Source organism: Pocillopora damicornis, chromosome 12 (genome assembly GCF_964200805.1).
Source record: "Pocillopora damicornis chromosome 12, jaPocDami1.2, whole genome shotgun sequence".
NCBI classification, from domain to species: domain Eukaryota; kingdom Metazoa; phylum Cnidaria; class Anthozoa; order Scleractinia; family Pocilloporidae; genus Pocillopora; species Pocillopora damicornis.
The window spans coordinates 16,322,472-16,342,062 of record NC_142681.1 but is presented as its reverse complement, the minus strand read 5'-3'; the positions used below and the strand labels follow the sequence as shown (position 1 = coordinate 16,342,062).

Sequence of the window (19,591 nt, the reverse complement as noted above, 5' to 3'; positions counted from 1 at the left end):
TAGTTCCTAATCATTTCCTGTATTCTCGTGACTTAACCATTTAATTCAAGGGATAGATTGTAAACAGAAATTAGAACCTTGTCACCCCTAGAGATTAAAGGGTTAAGCTGAATAAATGAAACTATTATTTGTCTTCTCGTTCCAAGCTAAATACAAGGCGAAACGCTGTGATTTTATTTACAAGAGTTAAACTTTACAAAGACTGCGTTAGAGAGAGCACGTTCAATCGATTTTATACGTGGTAAGAATTGATTACAGCAGCTTTGCACGAAAACACAAACAGCGCTTGAGAGCTGCGCCGTCTGGAGCAGTTTTTTTCTCAGGGCCTCAGTTTGTCTGTACGATGTGTTACTTCTAGCTACGATGAGGGAGCAAACAGGCAATGACAATCGACAAAGTTATCACCCACATGGTATAAACAGATCTAATAGCAAACTCTCCTAATTAATACACTAGGAAATATATTAATATTAGAGAGGAGAATCACACATTTGATCTGGAGTAAAAGGGTTGAATGGAAGGGAACGTCACTAGATTCACGAAAAGATAATTAAGTACCACTTATGAACGAATGAAAATTAATAAATACCTAAAACACGGAAGGTTCTAAACCTTGTCTCACTGAACACGATTTCAATAAGTTAATTCTGTATGACAGAAGTAACAACCGACAATAGCGTAAAAATACATTGCGAACAATATTTCTAAAGTACCTATTAACGAATACGTTCATTTTAAACATCATCTGCAATTTGCAGTTCAGAGCCACCTTAACATATCCAAAAATTAATGTAGCTCTAAGCTATTTGCGTAGATTTAAAAGAAAAAACTTTGCAAAAGGTGATCTATGAAAAGTAGACTTTGAAAATAAATAGGCTGATATACAATCAATAACATTTAAAAATATCCATGTGGAGTTTAACATTTTGAGAAAGTCAGTTGCTCGGGTCTTCTCCAAAGTCGCAAGTTTCTGTTGTTCACGTTTTCCGCCACAGAGTCATCCTCAAAAATCGGATTACACACGACAGCCTTGTTCTTTCTCAAGACTTCTTCAGCTGGTTCATACATGGGATTATCTCGAGCAACGGCTACCGCAGTACCTGAAAGCCTGATCTCTGTCACCCTGGAAACGGTGTCGACGTTTGACGTACCATCGACGACCGTTTCCATGACAGCATCGAGTTCTGGGTCGGCGATGTATGCCGGATTTTCAAAAGTGTTTTCATTATGCCGCATCATTTCTCTAAAAGTTGAGCTCACTTCCGGTTTCTGTCGTCTGTTCGGGTATTCAACACGAGCACTGTTCGATCTGTATTTTCGGCGCTTTTTCCTTCTCCAGATGATGATTATGACGAAAATAATCACGCATAGGAATACAACGCAGCCGATTAAGGAGTACAGTCCCGCTGGACTGAGTCTCGTAAGCTTTCCACTCTCCCCAGCATCTGTATTTAGGACAATGTTTTCTAGGCAAGTTTTCCCTGAGTACTTTGGTGGACAGACACACGAGAAGTCTTCACCTCTTAGAGGATAGCATGTTCCGCCATGAAAACAAGGCTCTGGTTTACAGTTTTCCCAGTTTAAGTCACAATTTTCCCCAGTCCTCGGATATACACACGGCGTGCAATTCTGTCCGCCGTAACCTGGTGCACAGCCTGAGCAGTTTCCACCCCAGGGCTCCTCGCATCGACAAGAAAACTTCAACGGATCTTCGGCATATGAGATACAAGTTCCGTTACGAGGGCAAATATTCGGGTTTTCACGACAGATACTATCGTCAGTATCGCAATTCACCCCAATATACGGGTCTTTACAAAGACATATATAGCCGTTTACCTTGTCTACACATGTGCCGCCGTGAAGGCAGCTACCCGACTTGCAGTCGTTAATATTTGTTTCGCAAAGCCTGCCGCTATAACCCGGCTTACAGTTACATCGAAAATCGTTTATTAAATCCTCACAGTTCTCTGATCCGTTCACACTACAAGGATCAGGGCGGCATTCGTTGATTTCCACATCACAATCAGGAGGTGACCATCCGGGTTTACAGTCACACGAGTAATTCTTCCAGCCGCCAAAACCATCCCGACAAACACCGATAGCGTTTCCGGGATGACATGGGTCTGGATTACAATAGTTGATATCATTACAGCGGAAGCCATCACCACCAAAACCGAGTTTGCACGCACATGAGGCTCGGCCCGGGCCTGCTCGGCTGCAGATAGCGTAAGGACTACAATAGCTCTTGTTCAGCGCGCACAAATCAACTTCCTCTACAGTGATGGTTATTATATTAACAGCACTTAGTCCTCCACGATCAGTTGCAAGCACCTTGAGTAGGTATCGGTCACGTGACCATGCATCTAGCTGGCTTGCCACCACAAGGTCTTGTCCGCTGACCTCAAAGTCTCCTATGATTTCATTTTGCTCTCCTTCGATTGTAATAGTAAACGAGGTGTCGTTCACGTCTTGGTCTTCCACGAAGAATCTTCCGAGCACATGTCCGATTGCTGAACTTTCAAGAACACTCACTTTCGTCTTTCCGTCAAGCGTAACACTACTAGGCGGTTCGTTGACATCGGTTATCGTAATATCAAACGTTTTGAAAAATTTCAGATCGGTGAATATTTCCACTATTGTCAACTGGACTGTAATGAGGGGCGTGACCTCATGATCGAGTGGAACACGTGACACGATAATGCGATTACCGATCAGCCGAAACGGTACACCACGTGATGTCAGTTCATACAAGTAACCCGACGTGGTGAAGTCAGCATCCACGACAGTAAAATTACACACTACATCACCGTTACTTGCGTTTTCAGGGATCGTCAGTGAAGAAAATAAAACATCAGTTGGTGCTTCGGGAACGTCTAACACAAACACCACTAGCGGACCGACCGTGGATAACTTAGGAACACCGTCATCTAAGCATTTTACATACAGGGAATAATTAGCTCGAATTTCATAATCGAGCGGTTCACGAACTAATAATGAATTTGTACCAGGCTGTATCATGAATTCTGAAGGCACGGAGTTCCTATCACTTGAACGTTTTCTTCTCTTCTTCGGCGGCTCGTGTACGTCGACAGTGACAAAAAGCTTAGCTTCAGCCTCGCTCACAAGTTCACATGTGTGCGTTTGAGGCCGCAAAGGATTGTTAGAGTTATCTTCGTCAGTGACTCTGACGTAGGCCACAATTGTGATACCGACATCGGCCGTTTCGTTAACAGTCGCGACAGCCTGGGTTACTAGCTTGATATCTGAAATATTGACCGGTGGATTCGGGTTGAAAATAGTATCGCATGGTGAATTGGTAAATATCACATTGGAGGGAGGGTCGTTCGCGTCTAAAACTTTAATAACAAATGCCTTCTCGTATGATAAACCACCACTATCACTACAAATTAGAGTGATATTGTGCCATGTGTGTTTCTCGTAATTCACCTCTAAACCGTTTCCAGTGAGAAATAACACGATTCTGGATGCATTCATTTTGACTCCAAACCTGCCGGAGGCGTCGTTCCGAAGCCGGCATTGAAACCTCTGGGGAAAGGTATCGGGGTCTCGTACAGTCACTGTTCCCACTTCTGTCCCGATAGGGGAATTCTCTTTCACACTAGCCGAGGAAAGCTGGATGTCGTTCGGTGGCTCGTTTACATCGACAATAGCAAGCGTCAAAGTCACAACTTTAGAGAGTCGCAAATGTACACCATTATCTGTTGTTGTTATAGTGATATTTACATGACGGTGTAGTTCATAGTTAAGAGCACTGCTGTCTACTATGTAAAGCTTGTTTGAGCCTCCAAGAGACAAAACGCCGCTGGGAGTCTGGGCTTGAATGACGTAAGTGTGCATCTGGCCGTGATCTTCGTCCATTGTAGTTAACTCTCCAATCAGTGAACCAACCTGGAAATGGCAAGATACCAGCTGCAGATTTTAAATTCCTAGCATTATGAATTAATACTGTGGGATTCTTAAATTCTTTAATCTGGTGAGGCTCTCCATACTCACGGTCCATCACACCTCTACTATAGCAACCTCCCGCTCCCCCACGACTTTCCAAATAACCAATAAGCTTCACTCCGACGAGGAGGAAAAAATCGGACGGAGGACAGTGGTGCAGGCCCGCCCACCTGAGCAGTGTTTGTGGTAGGTGGGAACGGGGGGCGGGGGGGGGGGGAAGGAGAATTTTTAGTGAGTGGTTTGAGCCCGGTGGTAACATTTGATCCTGTAATCGGATCGTCAGCATAAGGCTAGTTCTGAGAAGGAGTGTTGTCGGTAGCGGTGACTGACTTCATCGCCCTTCCAACTCTACTCCAACACTATTTGTTCCTTTTCGCCCTGCTTTCGCCATTTTAGCCCTAACTTAAAGGAAACGGAAGCGACTGTTGCGCGGGATATATAGACATGCTCTTCATCAACTTTGCTCGCAAGTGCAGGAAAGTTGTCAAATTCAACACTTTCTAATCATGACTCACTTTACTATTTTCCGCGATTGCTGTTCCTTGTGGTAGCACTATTCCCGTTGGTGCGTCATTGACGTCGAGAATACTAACCACCACCTCCTGCGTCAAGCTTTGGTTACCGCTATCGGTAGATGTTATGTTCACGGAGTAAACGTTTCGCTCTTCGTAATTGAACCTCTGACGAGTTTCCAACCGGTTTTGTACAATGCTGAACAATTTACCAGGTGTAACACTGTAGGAGTAATTTTGACCTTTGTCTTCATCGATCGTGAGAAGAACAGAGACCAGAGATCCGGGGTTCAAGTTTTCCGCGACCTAGAGAACATAAGCATGATAAAACACTATAAAAGTGATCCAAAAATGTTATCCAAAAAGTATATACCACTGAAAGAAATTCCCCTTACAAAACAACAAATTGTCAGAACTGGTATTATAGAAAAGCAAGGAAATTCACGGAAAATATAACGGAAAAAAAATAAAAGGAAATCCAAAATGAACATACAAGCCGATTGTACAAACTCTTTCATGAGTTTTTTCTCCTTTAGAACGATGCACATACGAAATTTTGTTTAATTTAGTCCAGTTCATTTTCAAAGACGGAAATTGTTACTGTAGATCACTTGACAAGGACATTAGTCGAGGAGATTGTGGAGGTTTTAGGGTGAAATTCTACTCCAACTTCTCTTTGACAATTTTCGCCCAGGCAATTTCTATTTGCCAAAAGTAAATGGCGGATAATATTTTCGGCGACAAGCTTCACTGTGTGAGAATTCACCTTAGGAAGAGACGTGTTACTGAAGAATGTGGTATTGCAAATACCTCAAATTTTCCCCTTGATGACTCTATTCTGACCGGTGGCTCATCGACGTCGGTCACTGCAATAATAAACTGTTGCTGAGTTGCATCACCGTCCTGATCTTGACATTCAATGTCGACCAAATGATCCGGACCATCCGGGGCTTCAAAATTTAACATCCGGGAATCTAGTACTGTTAATGCTAGACCGCTGACCTTAAACCTGCCGCCGGCATCGTTTCGCAAACCACAAGTGATCCTTTGCGGTACATACGCTTCATCTGGGTCGGTGACATTAATTATCCCAACTACGGTTCCGTGGGGTGAATTTTCGGCAATCATCCGATTACTTAGTGCTATGAACGCGGGAGCCTCGTTTACATTCGTGACGTGGATGGTGAAGCTCTGATTGACAGCAAAAGAGTTGTTGACGTCTTTCACTTGCATGGTAACCTGGTGGAGCTGAGCTGTTTCGAAGTCAAGGGGATGGCGAGTCAAAAGCTTCCAAGAGTATGGAGTGCTTGTGGAACGAAGCTTAAGAAAAAAAAGTAATAACTTCCTCAGATTCAAAAGGTCTTAATAAAACATTTACAAGAAAAACCGTTGAATGAAAATCTGTTTAATCCCCTTACCTCAAATGCTGGGCCAGTAAGGAGCTTAATAGACAGGAGGCTCAGCTGAGGGTCCTTCAGAGTGATCACACCTACCAATGTTCCCGCCAGCCGGTTCTCTGCCACGGAGTTATGGTGAAGTACCAAGTGTTCTGGAGCTTCGTACACGTCAACAACCTACGAGTGCAAGAACATTTAGGAAAAAATCACTATAAAAATACACCTCAGAACACCTTTTCATGATTGAATCGATCAAATTTCAAAGAGAATGTCTTACTTGGATACGAAACACTCTAAAATTCGTCGCTCCTCCATTACCATATACACGGATAATGACATCGTACCCACTCTCCATCTCATAATCCAGCGGCCGTGTGGTTACCAGATCCCTAAAATTAACCGATGCACCGCTGACCAACCCAAACGTTCCATTGGCGTCATCATCCAACTGAAACACTAAGGAATCACTTGGATTCAAAACCTTGGCCGTAATACGGCCCACTACAGTGCCAGCAGGCTCATTTTCCCTCACATCTGTGGAGTCCAACGAGATATTTATTTGTTTTGACAACTGGTTGTTCCTTACTTCGATAAATAACGTCGTCGGAAAGCTGATGTGTTGATGGTCACTACAAAATACATGGATGGGCTGGCGAGACGACGTAGCATTCGTCAGCGGTTTTTTCACAAATAGCTGAATCCCGGAGACCCGGAATAAGCTGTCTGGGTCCAATAGGTAACAGGTGTGGGAATCATTTTGATCTTCATCAACAACAATAAACGACCCAACGAGACTACCCACTGATGCATTAGAGCTGACAATATGGTGTGACAAGGACACGGAACTTGGAGCGTCATTAGCGTCCAAAACGCTGATGTTATAACTCTTTTCGATAGCAAGTCCTCCTTTGTCTCTACATCTAATTTCGACACTGATGAGATGTGAACTATCTAACGCCTCGAAATTGATATCTCCGTTGACGAGTACAGCATCATTTTCAATTTTAAACACATTGCCGCTAACCACATCACAAGTGACAGTATCACCGATATCTGAATCTATCGCAGTGATATCTCCTACGCGGTAACCAATCTTACGATTCTCTTCCACACATATCCCAGCTGAAGTTACGCAAGGCTTTCTCGGGTGGAAAAGAATGTTAGTCGGCGGTTCGTTCTTGTCAAGGACTGTGATATTGAAAGTTTGCTGAAATGACAGTCCAGCACTATCGGTAGTTTTTAAGAGAACTGACAGAGGATTTACTGTTGCTGTTTCGAAATCAACATCGACGGCAATTTTGAGAGTTTTTCCTTCAACCGAAAAGACACTGTTGGGATTGGTAAGTAGCTCGAATGTGTGGTTATCGTGAAGATCCGGATCCCGCGCGCTCAAAGAGCCTACAACGGTGCCCAGTGACACATGCTCAAGGAAGGAATCCGCAGACAATAAAATACCGCTTGGATTTTCGTTCACATCCAGCAAACGTATCTGAATGGATGACGTCACGCTTTCACCAAGAGGATCCGTGGAGCTCACTTTCAAAGTCACAAGGTCACGTGACTCGTAGTCCAGTTCATCTGCCCAAGCTACTACAAGAGAGGAGCCGTTTATAAAGAACAGACCACTAGGACTGATGATCTCATAAACGTGTGACTGCCAAATGTCTTCGTCCACTGTTGAGAAGTTACCTATCACGGTCCCGTTTTGTGTTCCTTCAGGGGTATGTTCACCAAACTCAGGGATTGGGTTCCCCGTGAATATAAGCTTCGTTGGAGGGTCGTTACAGTCAATCACGGCAATGTTGAGGACTGAAACACTCGCAAGTCGTGGAGAACCGCTGTCTTTAGCCTCAACTGTCACAATAAAACTATTGGTTTGTTCGTAATTCAGTTCCGAATGGAGACGCAGTTCGTTGCGAACAAGACGAAATCTGTCACCAGCATTAGTGAGTAGCGAATAACTGATCTCTTGGCCAGAGTCGACATCTGAAGAATTCATTATACCGATGACAGTTCCAATGGAGGCGTTCTCATACACAACTGATGATGATAATGTTGGGGGGCCTGCAGGACAAGATAAAACGGTATATTTCACCATCCTCCCTCCGTAGCTACAATCAAATATTCCAACGGTACCATTAATTTTAAAAAAAGATTCTGTTTCTTATTTTCACAAAAAAAAAAAAGGTATCTGGGACCCAATGGGTTTTATTTTCTGCGTCGTAAAGGAAAGTTGAACAAGCGACTCGATTGGCTTATGGCGGGGAGCACGAAAAGTAGAGTCTTTTCAAAGTCAATTTTCACAAAGGTCTCTAAACATCCTTTTGAGTTACTGTCTAGGTTAGTTCCCTCCGAAGCCTTTGTTCTGTCACCTCACGAAACTCGTTTTCTAATGGGAGAGAGAATGCGTTCCATTAGGAATTCATAGCGCTCTCCATTTATCAGGTGTGGTCTAGAAGATTATTTTCAAAGCATTAAATGGAAAGCGGTGATCACCTCTCCGCGAGTATGCATATGCGAGTTGTGCTGTCTCCTACATTTCGAATGCTCTACGGATTACATCTTTCTTGCACAATCTTCGGAAAACTCTTAGCCACCCAAAATCCCTTCGCATTTCCCAAGTAGTGCGGCTTGAAAAGCACCAAACAAGCCCGTCAAAAACTAAGACATCATTCCCACGGTCCTCTCTTCCTTTCTCGAGAGGGAAAGAAAGTGGACCCTGGAAACGTAGTTGTGCTGACTGGTCCTAAGAGATACAGGAAATAGTGCATTCAAATGTATCCACCACCTGCGCACTTACTTGGTTGTTCGTTAACATCTGTGATATAAACAGTCAGGTTCTGTTGGACAGACAGTTGTGGTACTCCACTGTCGGTAGAAATCAGGCTCACCATGTACATTGACTGTCGCTCGTAGTCTACGTCTCCATGAAGGACCAAGGTTCCCGCATTATTATCAACATTAAACACACCAGCACCATCAATCAAAGTATAATTAAAGAACTGCGTCTCGTCATTGTCGACTGTTGCAAGTCTTCCTACAACAGTGTTAACAGGTGAGTTTTCCGGTATAAAACGCCATGATAATAAGATTCCGAGAGGTAAGCTGTTGGAGCCTGGGAGCTGACTTGCGCACTGGGCTGTAATGACGTTCCACTGGCCCGATGCTTGACACGTGATAAAACTTGAATCAATCAGGAATCCCTTAGTGCAGGATAGAGTACACAATTTACCAAACCTAACAAGATGAAAAGCAACGCGATGATCACTCAGTTAAAACAAGGAGTCTAAACTAATTTATCCTAACGGTCAACAGAGCTACAGAAACAAATATCGCTGATGAGAAAAAACTGGACACACTAAAAACCTGACGAAATGCTGAGGGAGGGGAGTGGGGTTTGTTAACCCTTTGAAAGACTGGCGTACCCTCCAGGGAGGAGAAGCAACACTCCTGGATATTGTTTTTTGCGACGTTTTCTTTCTTTTCTTTTTTTTTCCTAACTTTCTTTCAACAGCTAATCGCGAGAAAGCGTCGCGAGTTTTCCTGACCATTTACAAAGTGAAGTAAAACAAATCCAGTACAATCCCAGATTACTTCCAACACTTGGCTGAAAATTGCACGCTAGCGTACGTAACGTAGTTATTTATCATTATCATAACTTTCGAATGTAAAGTGCAACACAGAAAAGAGTTTTATTTTTTCTTAATCCAACCTGTACTGATCCAGAGTTCCATCACACTTCACCACAATTCCTGCCATCCCATCTGGCTTCCCACAATCCAAGGTGTCACATGTACGTCCATCATCTGATAATGTATGACCAGCGTCACAGCTGCACACGTAAGAACCATATGTGTTGATGCAATGGTGCTGACAGGAGTGATTTGATTGGCTGCATTCATCAACATCTGAGCACGTCACATGATCACCACTCAAGAGAAAGCCTGGGTTACAGTCACAATGAAAGCTACTTCTGGTGTTGACGCATCGCTGTTTACAGGAGTTCTGATTGGTTAAACACTCATTTACGTCATCACAGGTCTTGTTCACTGGATTATAGGCCAAGCCTGGAGAGCACAGACATTTGTAGGAACCAGGAGTGTTCTCACAAAGATCTAAAACAAAATAAAAAGTGTCCAAACCGTGGATATCCTTTGAAAGACTTTATTCCTCTCCCATGAAGTTTAAAAAATACTTTATCATCAACTTTTTGATAATCAATGTTCCATCCTGATATCCTATTTTTCAATGAATCAGTGATAATCAGAAAATTTTTTTTACCAGGACACTGGTGGGTAAGTGACTGACATTCATCTATGTCCAGACAGGAGTGTTTATCTGCTGCCAGTATGTGGCCAGAGCGACAGGAACAGTAGTATGAAGACTCTGTATTGTTACAACTGAATTCACAGCCTCCATGATTGATGCGACACTCATCAGCATCTAACACAACAGTTAAATCAAAAATACTTTCAAAAATAGCAAATACCAAATGGAAAAAAAGATTACCCAAGAAGTGCAGCCAAGTGAGTCTGCAAAAAATTTTGACCACTATAATGATGAATACGGTTGTCACTAAGAGTACAGACCACACTAAACTACTGTCCATTTATTTATTACCACCACATTGACATCATATAAAACATTTCTTTCAGTGCGTGACCATTGCGTGACCATTGCATGACACATTGATGCAAGCAGTGTTGTCTGTACTCTTATAGACAAGGGCAAATTGGTCAATTAGATTGCAACATTACTGCCAATTGTGGTGAAAAAAATAATTGAGTACCCCCTTCTCTCTAATCCATGGCTCAGCCCTACATATTAAATCAGCATACTGGTTTAACACTGGGCCACTCATAGGATACTTCATTTACCATACCTTGACATAATTTTCCATCACTCTGCAGAGTGTATCCTGTTAAACATGAACAGGTGTAATTTCCTGGGGAATTGATACACAGTTGCTCACATCCTCCACGATTATAGCTGCACTCATTTATATCTGCAAATATCATGATACAAGGAGTGATCAAGACAAAAGTGTGGAGGTATATTTGCATCAGAGCCTTACTTTCCAGCACCATAGGCACACTGTGAGATGAGTTGTCCTAATCCTTATCAATAAATGTGCTGAGTTTCCAGATTTGTTCTGTCTCTTTTTACACATAGTCTATGACCTGACATGTAACAACATACTGATAAGTTTATACATGCAATTACTGGTAAGCAATTAGCATTTGTTCATTACCTTGGCATGTCTTTTCATCAGATTTCAGCTCAAATCCAGATGGACAAATGCATTTGTATCCACCAATCAAATCCATGCATGTGTGACTGCACCCCCCATTATTTTCCTCACATTCATTAAAATCTGGAAGAAATAAAAGTACAAATCAACTGTAATATTTACGCAAGCCAAATATCAGCCATTGACTTTTTGATGGTATGCGCAAGTTTTCTACAGCCCACTGTATTTTTTAACTGAGCTCTTCAAGCATCTTGTTTAAACCTTCTATCTGATCCAAATAAAGAGCTCATTTCAACATCCCAAGGTTTGAATTAAAATGGGAGTTTAATAACTGGCCTGAACACATCATATAACTCAGGGTAACATGTTTCATCCAGGTGTAAATGTAATATGCAGAGTATTTAGCAATAACAAGAAATTATTTTCAGTTAATACCATAACCCAAACAAAACCTTTCTCATTTGTTACAATACCCAACCAAAAGGTTTTTTATTGTATACCACTACCCAAGCAAATGGTTTTTCACTCGATACCACTACCCAAGCAAGGTTTTTCATTTGATACCATTACCCAAGCAAAAGGTTTTTCATTTGTTACCACTACCTAGGCAAGTAGACTAACAACATAACCAAGAATTTTATCAAGTGCTTTTAAAATACAAAAGAATGACTTGCATAGCCACCAGCTTCATCTTCCTTTTGTAACATAAAGCCAGAAGGAAAACTGCTGCTCCATGTGAGTCCAAAGCCATGTTAACCATATTGTCAGGTAATCTACACAACTAATTACCAGCCATTTTCTCCCTTAAGAGAACTAGCATGCCTCTCCCAAATTTTCTGTGAACAACCTTGAAAGGGAAAATTACCTGCTCCAGGTTGCCGGTCAGGATGATAGACATGTAAGGCTGTAGGCCTCGTCATGCCTCCTTTGATGCTGACACGGTCATCCCCAGAATCTTTCTTACAGTGTTCGATACTATGCTGCAGCCAGTCACTCCAATATACCCTATCACCAAACTGTGTCAAAGCATAAGGATGGTACACCCTTGTGCGATCAACGAGCACCCTTCGATTCTGACCATCCAATTGGGATTTCTCAACCTTATCTGTGTTGGCATCTGCCCAATACAGCATGTTATCACCATAGTCTAAAGTGAGTCCATTTGGCCATACAATGCCTGAATTTACAATAACTTCTTTGTGTGTACCATCACTCATTTTAGCTCTCAGTACTTTTGGCTCAGTCCCCCAATCTGTCCAATACACTTTGTCATCTGCTGGATCAAGTACAATTGCTCTTGGTTTGTCATGACCTGTGGCTATCAGTGCCTTTCGCTGTGTGCCATCTAGATTTATAACACCAATAATCTTCTTGTTTGCATCAGTCCAAAAAAGCTTACGACCCGTCCAATCAATGGCCACATCTTCTGGGATTCCTAAGTCTTCAACTATAAAATCTTCAATATTCACAGGATCAAGCCCATCGCTTATATGCACCCTTTGAATTTTCTTAACACCTATGTCAGACCAATATATCATTTGTGTTTTTATGTCAAAATCCACACCAACAACATTTGTTAAACCTCGCACAACATAGTTATAACCAGTTCCATCAAGACTCACTCGCCGGATGTCCACAGTGTTGCCAAAAATTAGGAAAGGCTCTGCATTGAGAGACGTTGACAATGGAAAAAGGCAGATAAGAGCTGGAGAGGAAGAAGTAGGTCACATTAAATGAGATGTTTTTTTGGTATAGGCCAGGACTCATAAGTCTTTATTATATGTACAAATCTAAGCTACATGATCCAGGTAAAGGCAACAGAAACAATTTGTCCCTGTATTCGTCACAACAACTCAAGCTGGCTTACATGATGCCCCATGCATTAACACCAACAAAAGAGACCTAACTGTCTGTGAATGAAAATCAGCAACAGAAAACTGAATTTTAGATAGAGTTCAAGAAACCTCTAATTTGTATTTTTGTTGTACTGAATCTGAAGTGAACAAACATCAGTTTAAGCAACTTTTATGAAGAGAACAATTTTAGACTACATTTGACATAACAGCTTAAAAGTATGTTTTAACCTTTGGGCGAACAGGGTATTATTTTTCATCTGAATTTTTACACTCATTTCTTGTGACAAACAGACCCCACTAAAATCAATCTTATAATACATTTAATATAAACTTCCAGAGAAAGAACCAAAACTAAAATCATACTCTACACAGTTGTCTCTTTTTGACTACCTTTGAACATCTTCAAAAGCAAAGTAAATACATTTTTTACTCACCAAAACAAGTGACTATTCCAGTTTTTAGAAACCTCGAAAGCAAGATCCGGAAAGATATCATTTTCTTAGTTTCCTGTAAACATAAGGCGCATAAAACGTCCTTTAGTTTGAAGAAACGTTTTAATTATTCAGCAGAGAGAGAAGGTTTCACTAAGGAACAAAGGAGCTGGCATAAAGAACCTTGAACTTTTGATGAACAATAGATTTTCAAACAAAGAGGGTAGAACAGATAGTTTTTTAACCTATTTTATGCGCATACCGAGATACGGAAACCTAAAAGGAACCTCGATAAAGAATTTTTTCCTCTTGTGAACTGTCACTACCTCAACTTTGTCAAAAAGTGAAGTTAAGCACGCGATGTGCAAATAGAGTAAAGAATTACTAGTTTATCGCGTAGAATAATCTATTACGTGATCAGAAAAAAATATATATATATACTAAGTGTTCTCTTTATCTGGCGTTTTAGTTAAACTCGTATGCCATGAAAACAGACTCGATGCCATGAAAATTTGATGTTCATGTGGGATTAATAATAAATTTACGAAATAAACATTTGCCTTTAAACATCCGACTTGTACAACATGCAACTACAACCAAAGGGACCAAAAACAATCACTTAAAACAAAATTTACACCAAAAAGATGTTTGATCGTATCAAATAAGTGTCCATTACATGCCACCAGCGCGAGCGAATATCGTTGTCTTGGTAAGCAACCCATAGTCATGCATGGAAACAAAATAACATTCAGTCTGCACATTGTACTCACAAAACAGCTATAATTCTTGAGCTTGCTCAACGCAAAGACTTTGTTGTTCCGTCAGGTCGACGATAACAGTGATGGTACGGTAGTTGCTGCCACTTTCTGGAGGAAATTTTTTTGCAGACGTTCTATTTCCGGGGTGAAGACCAGGGCATGACAAGAAGACAGGCATCAATACTTGTATGCCCATATTATCGATCGCTTCGAAAGTAAACAAAACTAAAACAAAGAAATCCGACCCCCTAATCAACAAAATGCCAAAATTAGGATCGATTCTCAGTGATGACAGGTTTGTTCGCCTATTTACTGTTGATATTGCTCTTCCCTTTGTGCACAAAACGGAAGGAAAAATTTAGACACCACAAAATATTGATCCGCAAAAATGTAAATCCCGCGATTTGGTTACAAACGCGAAAGGTTCCGAATCGGTCTCGAAGATGATCCTGAGAGGAAAAATGATGTTCGACAAGTCTCGGTTAAACTCGGAAGATAGTCGATAAACTGCAGGCATCGTATTAGGACTGGTAACAAATCAATTAGCCCTCTGTCCGCTATCGTACCAGACATTTCAGCATTATTTTTCAAAATTTTTTACAGCTAATTCTGTAGTTCAGATCTCTATAACAAGTTTTGGAACTAAAATGGTATGTTAAAGAGGATTTCTCACTACAAAATTTATATTTTCTATCAATCTATCTACCGCTTATTCGTGTATTTTATGTTATTAATGTTAAGCTTGAATCGCTCTACAAGCTAGCTTACATGACAAGTTTGCCTTTCCACAGTCGATCACTGTTGATGTATATTCTGATTTGTCCTGTCCTTGGTGTTACGTGGGCAAGAGACGGCTCGACAAAGCCATTCAGCAGTATACTGAAGCTGGCATCACTGTACATTGGCATCCCTACATTATAGACAAAAATACTGCTGAAATGGGAGAGGATTACATGGCATACAATACCAGAAGGTAAAATTGTGACACCTAATTGATCAATTCAGTCACTGCTTTTTCAGTTTCATAACCTTTGACCCTTGAAGGTGACTAACATCTAATTTCTCCTTACAATATCACCCCTGAAATGCACATTAAGGTCATGAGAATAATGGAAATGATCACCTGCTAAAACTAAAGGTGATTGTTAAACAAATTCTCCTTGTCAGCACCTAAGGAATTGTATAGACTACAGAGTGGAGAATATGCATACTTATGATTGGTTGTAAAGGGTTAAAAAGATGGTATATCTAGAAACAGATAACAAGAAGGACAAACAATCCTTTGGTGGCAGGGGAGGGGGGGGAATGCCAAATCAAAGATCTAGGAATACCTGTTGGGAATAAATAAATTTCCAATTCAATTCAAAGAGAATAATGGAATTAATTACTTTTACATTATTTGCAACTATTAATTCAGAATAGGTCAACATCTCTATAACTTGCACCCTTGAGTGTGATTAGGAAAATCTACTTTTCTTCCTTATGCGAGTCCTCTCCATATACAAGGATGACACAAACACACACACGCACAGGCACCCAAGCTGACAAGCAGTGGTACAGAGGGTGGATAGTTGAACAGTTGTACAGCATTTTTTCAAAAGGTGTATAAGACTGCATAGGGGCAAAATCTTTGCTTGGCAGATGGGTGCTAATAAATGAGGGCAGCCAGTTACCTTCTGGAAAGCCATTTGATCATTTTAGAAAATGATCCAGAGTTAAAACAACAAGAGGCAGAAAGACAGACAGACAGACATACAGTCAAGCAGACAGATACATGTAGATAGACAGATAGCTAGATAGACTTATGCACAGACAAACAAACCAACTCATAGACAGATGCTGTCAGATAAAAAGACAAATGAATAAATTTGTTGCTAGGTTGTGCAGTAACCAATCAGTTTGACCACTCAGAGTGTAGTAGAAACTAGCAGACTGACCAAATGACTCTCACTCCCTCCCCTACTAATCTTATTAGGAGGCAACACAGCCAAATGGTTAGGGTGCTGGACTTGTAATCAGGTGGGCCTGGGTTCAAGTCTTCCACCCTGCCAATCACTGAATTTGTTCTCGTTAACCCTGAGTTCAACTCCTTGGCTGTGCTGTTTAAACTGGTCTGCCTCCAGCCAGTTGAGATTTTCAAGCAATTTATGTTTATTTCAGTCATTGTAAAGCACTTTTTGATAGCGATAGAAATAGGGCTATATAAATAAAGTATTATTATTGTTGAATGATGGACTTACTGATTAAATTTAGGTGGGGAGGTGATGGATGGACACGATCACTCAGAAGGGCTGGACAACAGGATGGATTAGGATTCAAAAACTGGAAAACATGGCCAAATTCTTTACATGGTCACCGCCTCATTCACTTGGCTGAGATGCAGAAAGGACCGGAAGGACAAGGAAAAGCTAAAGATCTCCTACTGCGCATGATTTATGAAGATGGCAAAAATGTTAGTGACACTGGTACACTGATTGAAGCTGCTAAAGAACTGGGCTTGGAAGGTGCTGAGGACTATCTCAAATCTTCCTCTGATGTAGATTTGGTTTTGTCTCAAGATTCATTTGCAAAATCTCAATTGAGAATATCTGGTGTGCCCTACTTTGTCATATCAAGTGACAATAAAGATAAGAAGACAATATCTTTGTCTGGAGCCCAAGGCACTGAGCAGTTTTTAGCAGCATTTAGTCATATGACAAAATAGATGCCATTGGACATGTAATTATTAACAGTTGTGACAATTAAGTACTGTAAAAACAATTGCCAACTGATCAGTCAGAACTCCACTTGTGTTAGAGATACATGATGTACTGGGTGATAGAGGTGATAATTGATGTGATTGATGTGATAGATGTGATTGATGTGATAGAGGACACATGATGTACTGAGGCTTAAGTGGGTAACATATATTGACTGCAGCTGTAATTTAGTGTGAATCCTCTACAGCCATGGGGGGCAGTGGCTCTTATCTAACTTTCTTGTCCTTGCAGCAATCAATGTCAGAATCCATGCAACAAAAATTTTATTTTCTGAAAAGACAATTTTATTATTAAATAAAGGGATAAACAACTCAGAGGGTAATAATTATTGCACTTAATGCTGGACACTTTTTTTGAATGATGAATCTAATATAATATTGGTTGCAACTCATCACTTAAATAAATAGTTTCAACAGGTCATGGAGAAGCTTTGCTCTCAATCTTTCTCAAAAAACTTTTAGTGGTCCATTTGTTGGCAGTTTAAGAACAATCATACCGGTTGAGTAGCCCTGAAGCGAGTGATTTGAAATAAGGGAACACTATCCGTGTGTTTGCGATTAACATATATTGAGCATCGGACAGAAGTCCTCTATGCAAGTTTCATGTTGTCCACTATGTACATTGTTGGAATGTTGGCGTCCTTCTGTCTCGGGAGACAATGGAGTTGCACCCATGGTCAGTCTGGTGGAGCTGCAGCGCCGGCTGTGGCTGTAGAGACCAATCCTCGAGCAGCAGATCCTGCTGCAGTTGCTGCATGCGAAGACGTTGTCGTCCGAGGGGGATGGGTTGGCCTCTGCTCTCTGGCGCCTGCGAGCTCTCTTGTCTTCCCACTGCTCCTCTCTTTTCTGCTCTGCTGTCTTGATGGCTGACATGGTGGTGAATCGCCAGCCGCTGCGGTCCGCTGCCAGTGCTTCGAAGCCTGCTGGCACAATGCCACCCGCCTTCAGGTCCCGCTTGAGCACATCCTTGTAGCGGAGCGAAGGTCGTCCAGTGGGTCTGGACCCAGTGGCAAGCTCACCGTACAGAATGTCTTTCGGTAGCCTGCCATCTTGCATGCGGGTGACATGACCAAGCCATCGCAGGCGTCTCTTGGTTAGCAGGGCGTACATGCTCACAGTTCCTGCCCTTGCTAGGACTTCGGTGTTTGGGATGCGATCCTGCCAGGTGATGCCGAGGATTCTCCTGAGGCAACGCAGGTAGAAAGCATTGAGCCTGCGTTCTTGCCGGGTGTAGGGAGTCCAACTCTCGCTGCCGTACAGCAGTGTGCTCAGCACACACGCCTGGTACACTTGCGTCTTGGTCTTGATGGTGAGCATAGTGTTCTCCTACACTCTCTTGGTCAGGCGGGCCATAGCTGTTGAGGTCTTGCCGATCCTCGTGTTCAGCTCGGTGTCCAGGCTGAGGTTGCTGGAGATGGTGGACCCAAGATAGGTAAAGTCCTCCACCACATCAAGGGTACAGTCACCTATGGAGATGCTGGGAGCAGTGCTGACGTCTTGGCCCAGGATGTTGGTCTTTTTTACGCTGATTGTGAGGCCAAACTGTGAACAGGCATGGGCAAAGCAGTTGATGAGCTCCTGGAGGGCAGTTTCGGTGTGAGCTGTGATGGCGGCATCATCAGCGAAGAGCATCTCCCGGATGAGGACTTTGCGCACCTTTGTCTTGGCTCGGAGGCGTGCCAGGTTGAACAGGCTACCGTAGCTCCTGGTGTGCAGGTAGATGCCCTCTTCGGATTGGCTGAAGGCGTAGCGCAGCAGCAGGGAGAACAGGATGCCAAAAAGTGTCGGCGCGAGGACACACCCTTGTTTGACGCCGCTCTTGATGGGGAAGGGGTCCGAGGAGGAGCCATCGTACTGGACAGTACCTTTTGCGATTAACATATATTTGTATACACGTTTGTATACACGTACACACACATATACACGTTTGCGATTAACATATATTGAGCATCGGACAGAAGTCCTCTATGCAAGTTTCATGTTGTCCACTATGTACACACTTCAATTAAACCCACAGTAAATGGTCCCAGGGCTTCTTGCAACTTTGCACCAGTTTTTCACTGTGGAGTAATTTTGCAAATTTTAAATCGGAACCATTTACGAGATGTTACACCTCTCGGCCTGCTAGACACACTCTCTGAGCTTTCTTTCTCGGTGTCTTCTTCGCAGTTGGATGTACTGTTCCATGAAGAAACGGAATTGGAAGACTGTGCTGTAGAACTACTCTTTTCAATCCTCTGATCTGTAGGCGTTTGGGCAACATCGTTTTCGTTGCAACTAACGCTGGATCCTTCAGACTCTACTAAAGTACTGGAACTATCCCACGAGTTAGTAGAGGGAGGAGTCCTTGCCATCACGTGGAGCTCGTTTTGCGCTTTCACAGTGGTTGACTTACTCACTCTGTAGGGGCGATGAAATCTTAGTCTCCCCAGATCTTCCTCAGAGGATGTAGAGCTATACCACGGCGTAACAGCAGCAAGTCTTGGAACTCCATCTACGTACTCATTTTTGGTTTCATCCTTCCCGTGATTATCTCCCACGGTGGTTGAAGAGCCCGATGAGTTCGTGGAAGAACTCCTTGTCTTTGTTACCCTCGTTTTTTCCTGGACTGACAGGACATATCTGAAGTGATAGCCAGTGCTCGTTCCTGGGGTATCTTCAC

The 19,591-nt window shown here is 42.2% G+C and overlaps 2 protein-coding genes across 2 annotated transcripts; one reads left to right on the top strand and one right to left on the bottom strand.

Annotated features, from left to right (window-relative positions):
- Window positions 1–151: 151 nt before the first annotated feature.
- Window positions 152–14,583, bottom strand: LOC113680072 (protocadherin Fat 4). Its single transcript, XM_027197073.2, has 13 exons — window positions 14,184–14,583; window positions 13,417–13,489; window positions 11,992–12,831; window positions 11,127–11,249; window positions 10,758–10,880; window positions 10,157–10,318; window positions 9,588–9,990; window positions 8,676–9,112; window positions 6,153–7,939; window positions 5,897–6,052; window positions 5,289–5,798; window positions 4,482–4,784; window positions 152–3,909 (listed from the first exon to the last, which is right to left on the bottom strand). The coding sequence occupies exons 2-13, from the start codon at window positions 13,475–13,477 to the stop codon at window positions 919–921; spliced, it is 7,896 nt and encodes a 2,631-aa protein (XP_027052874.2). The 5' UTR covers window positions 13,478–13,489; window positions 14,184–14,583; the 3' UTR covers window positions 152–918.
- Window positions 14,584–14,694: 111 nt separating this feature from the next.
- Window positions 14,695–17,345, top strand: LOC149036739 (uncharacterized). The gene is made up of 3 exons (XM_089189866.1): window positions 14,695–14,821; window positions 14,963–15,144; window positions 16,425–17,345. The coding sequence occupies exons 1-3, from the start codon at window positions 14,819–14,821 to the stop codon at window positions 16,873–16,875; spliced, it is 636 nt and encodes a 211-aa protein (XP_089045992.1). The 5' UTR covers window positions 14,695–14,818; the 3' UTR covers window positions 16,876–17,345.
- Window positions 17,346–19,591: the final 2,246 nt, after the last annotated feature.

Excerpts from the sequence above, each read along its gene's own strand:
- LOC113680072 (XM_027197073.2), bottom strand. The coding sequence starts at position 13,477 with ATGATATCTTTCCGGATCTTGCTTTCGAGGTTTCTAAAAACTGGAATA. Across the intron at positions 10,881-11,126 it reads TGATGAAAAGACATGCCAAG|ATATAAATGAGTGCAGCTAT; the intron begins GTAATGAACAAA and ends TGATATTTGCAG. Across the intron at positions 10,319-10,757 it reads TGATGGAAAATTATGTCAAG|ATGCTGATGAGTGTCGCATC; the intron begins GTATGGTAAATG and ends CTGTTGTGTTAG.
- LOC149036739 (XM_089189866.1), top strand. Across the intron at positions 15,145-16,424 it reads ATGGCATACAATACCAGAAG|GTGGGGAGGTGATGGATGGA; the intron begins GTAAAATTGTGA and ends GATTAAATTTAG.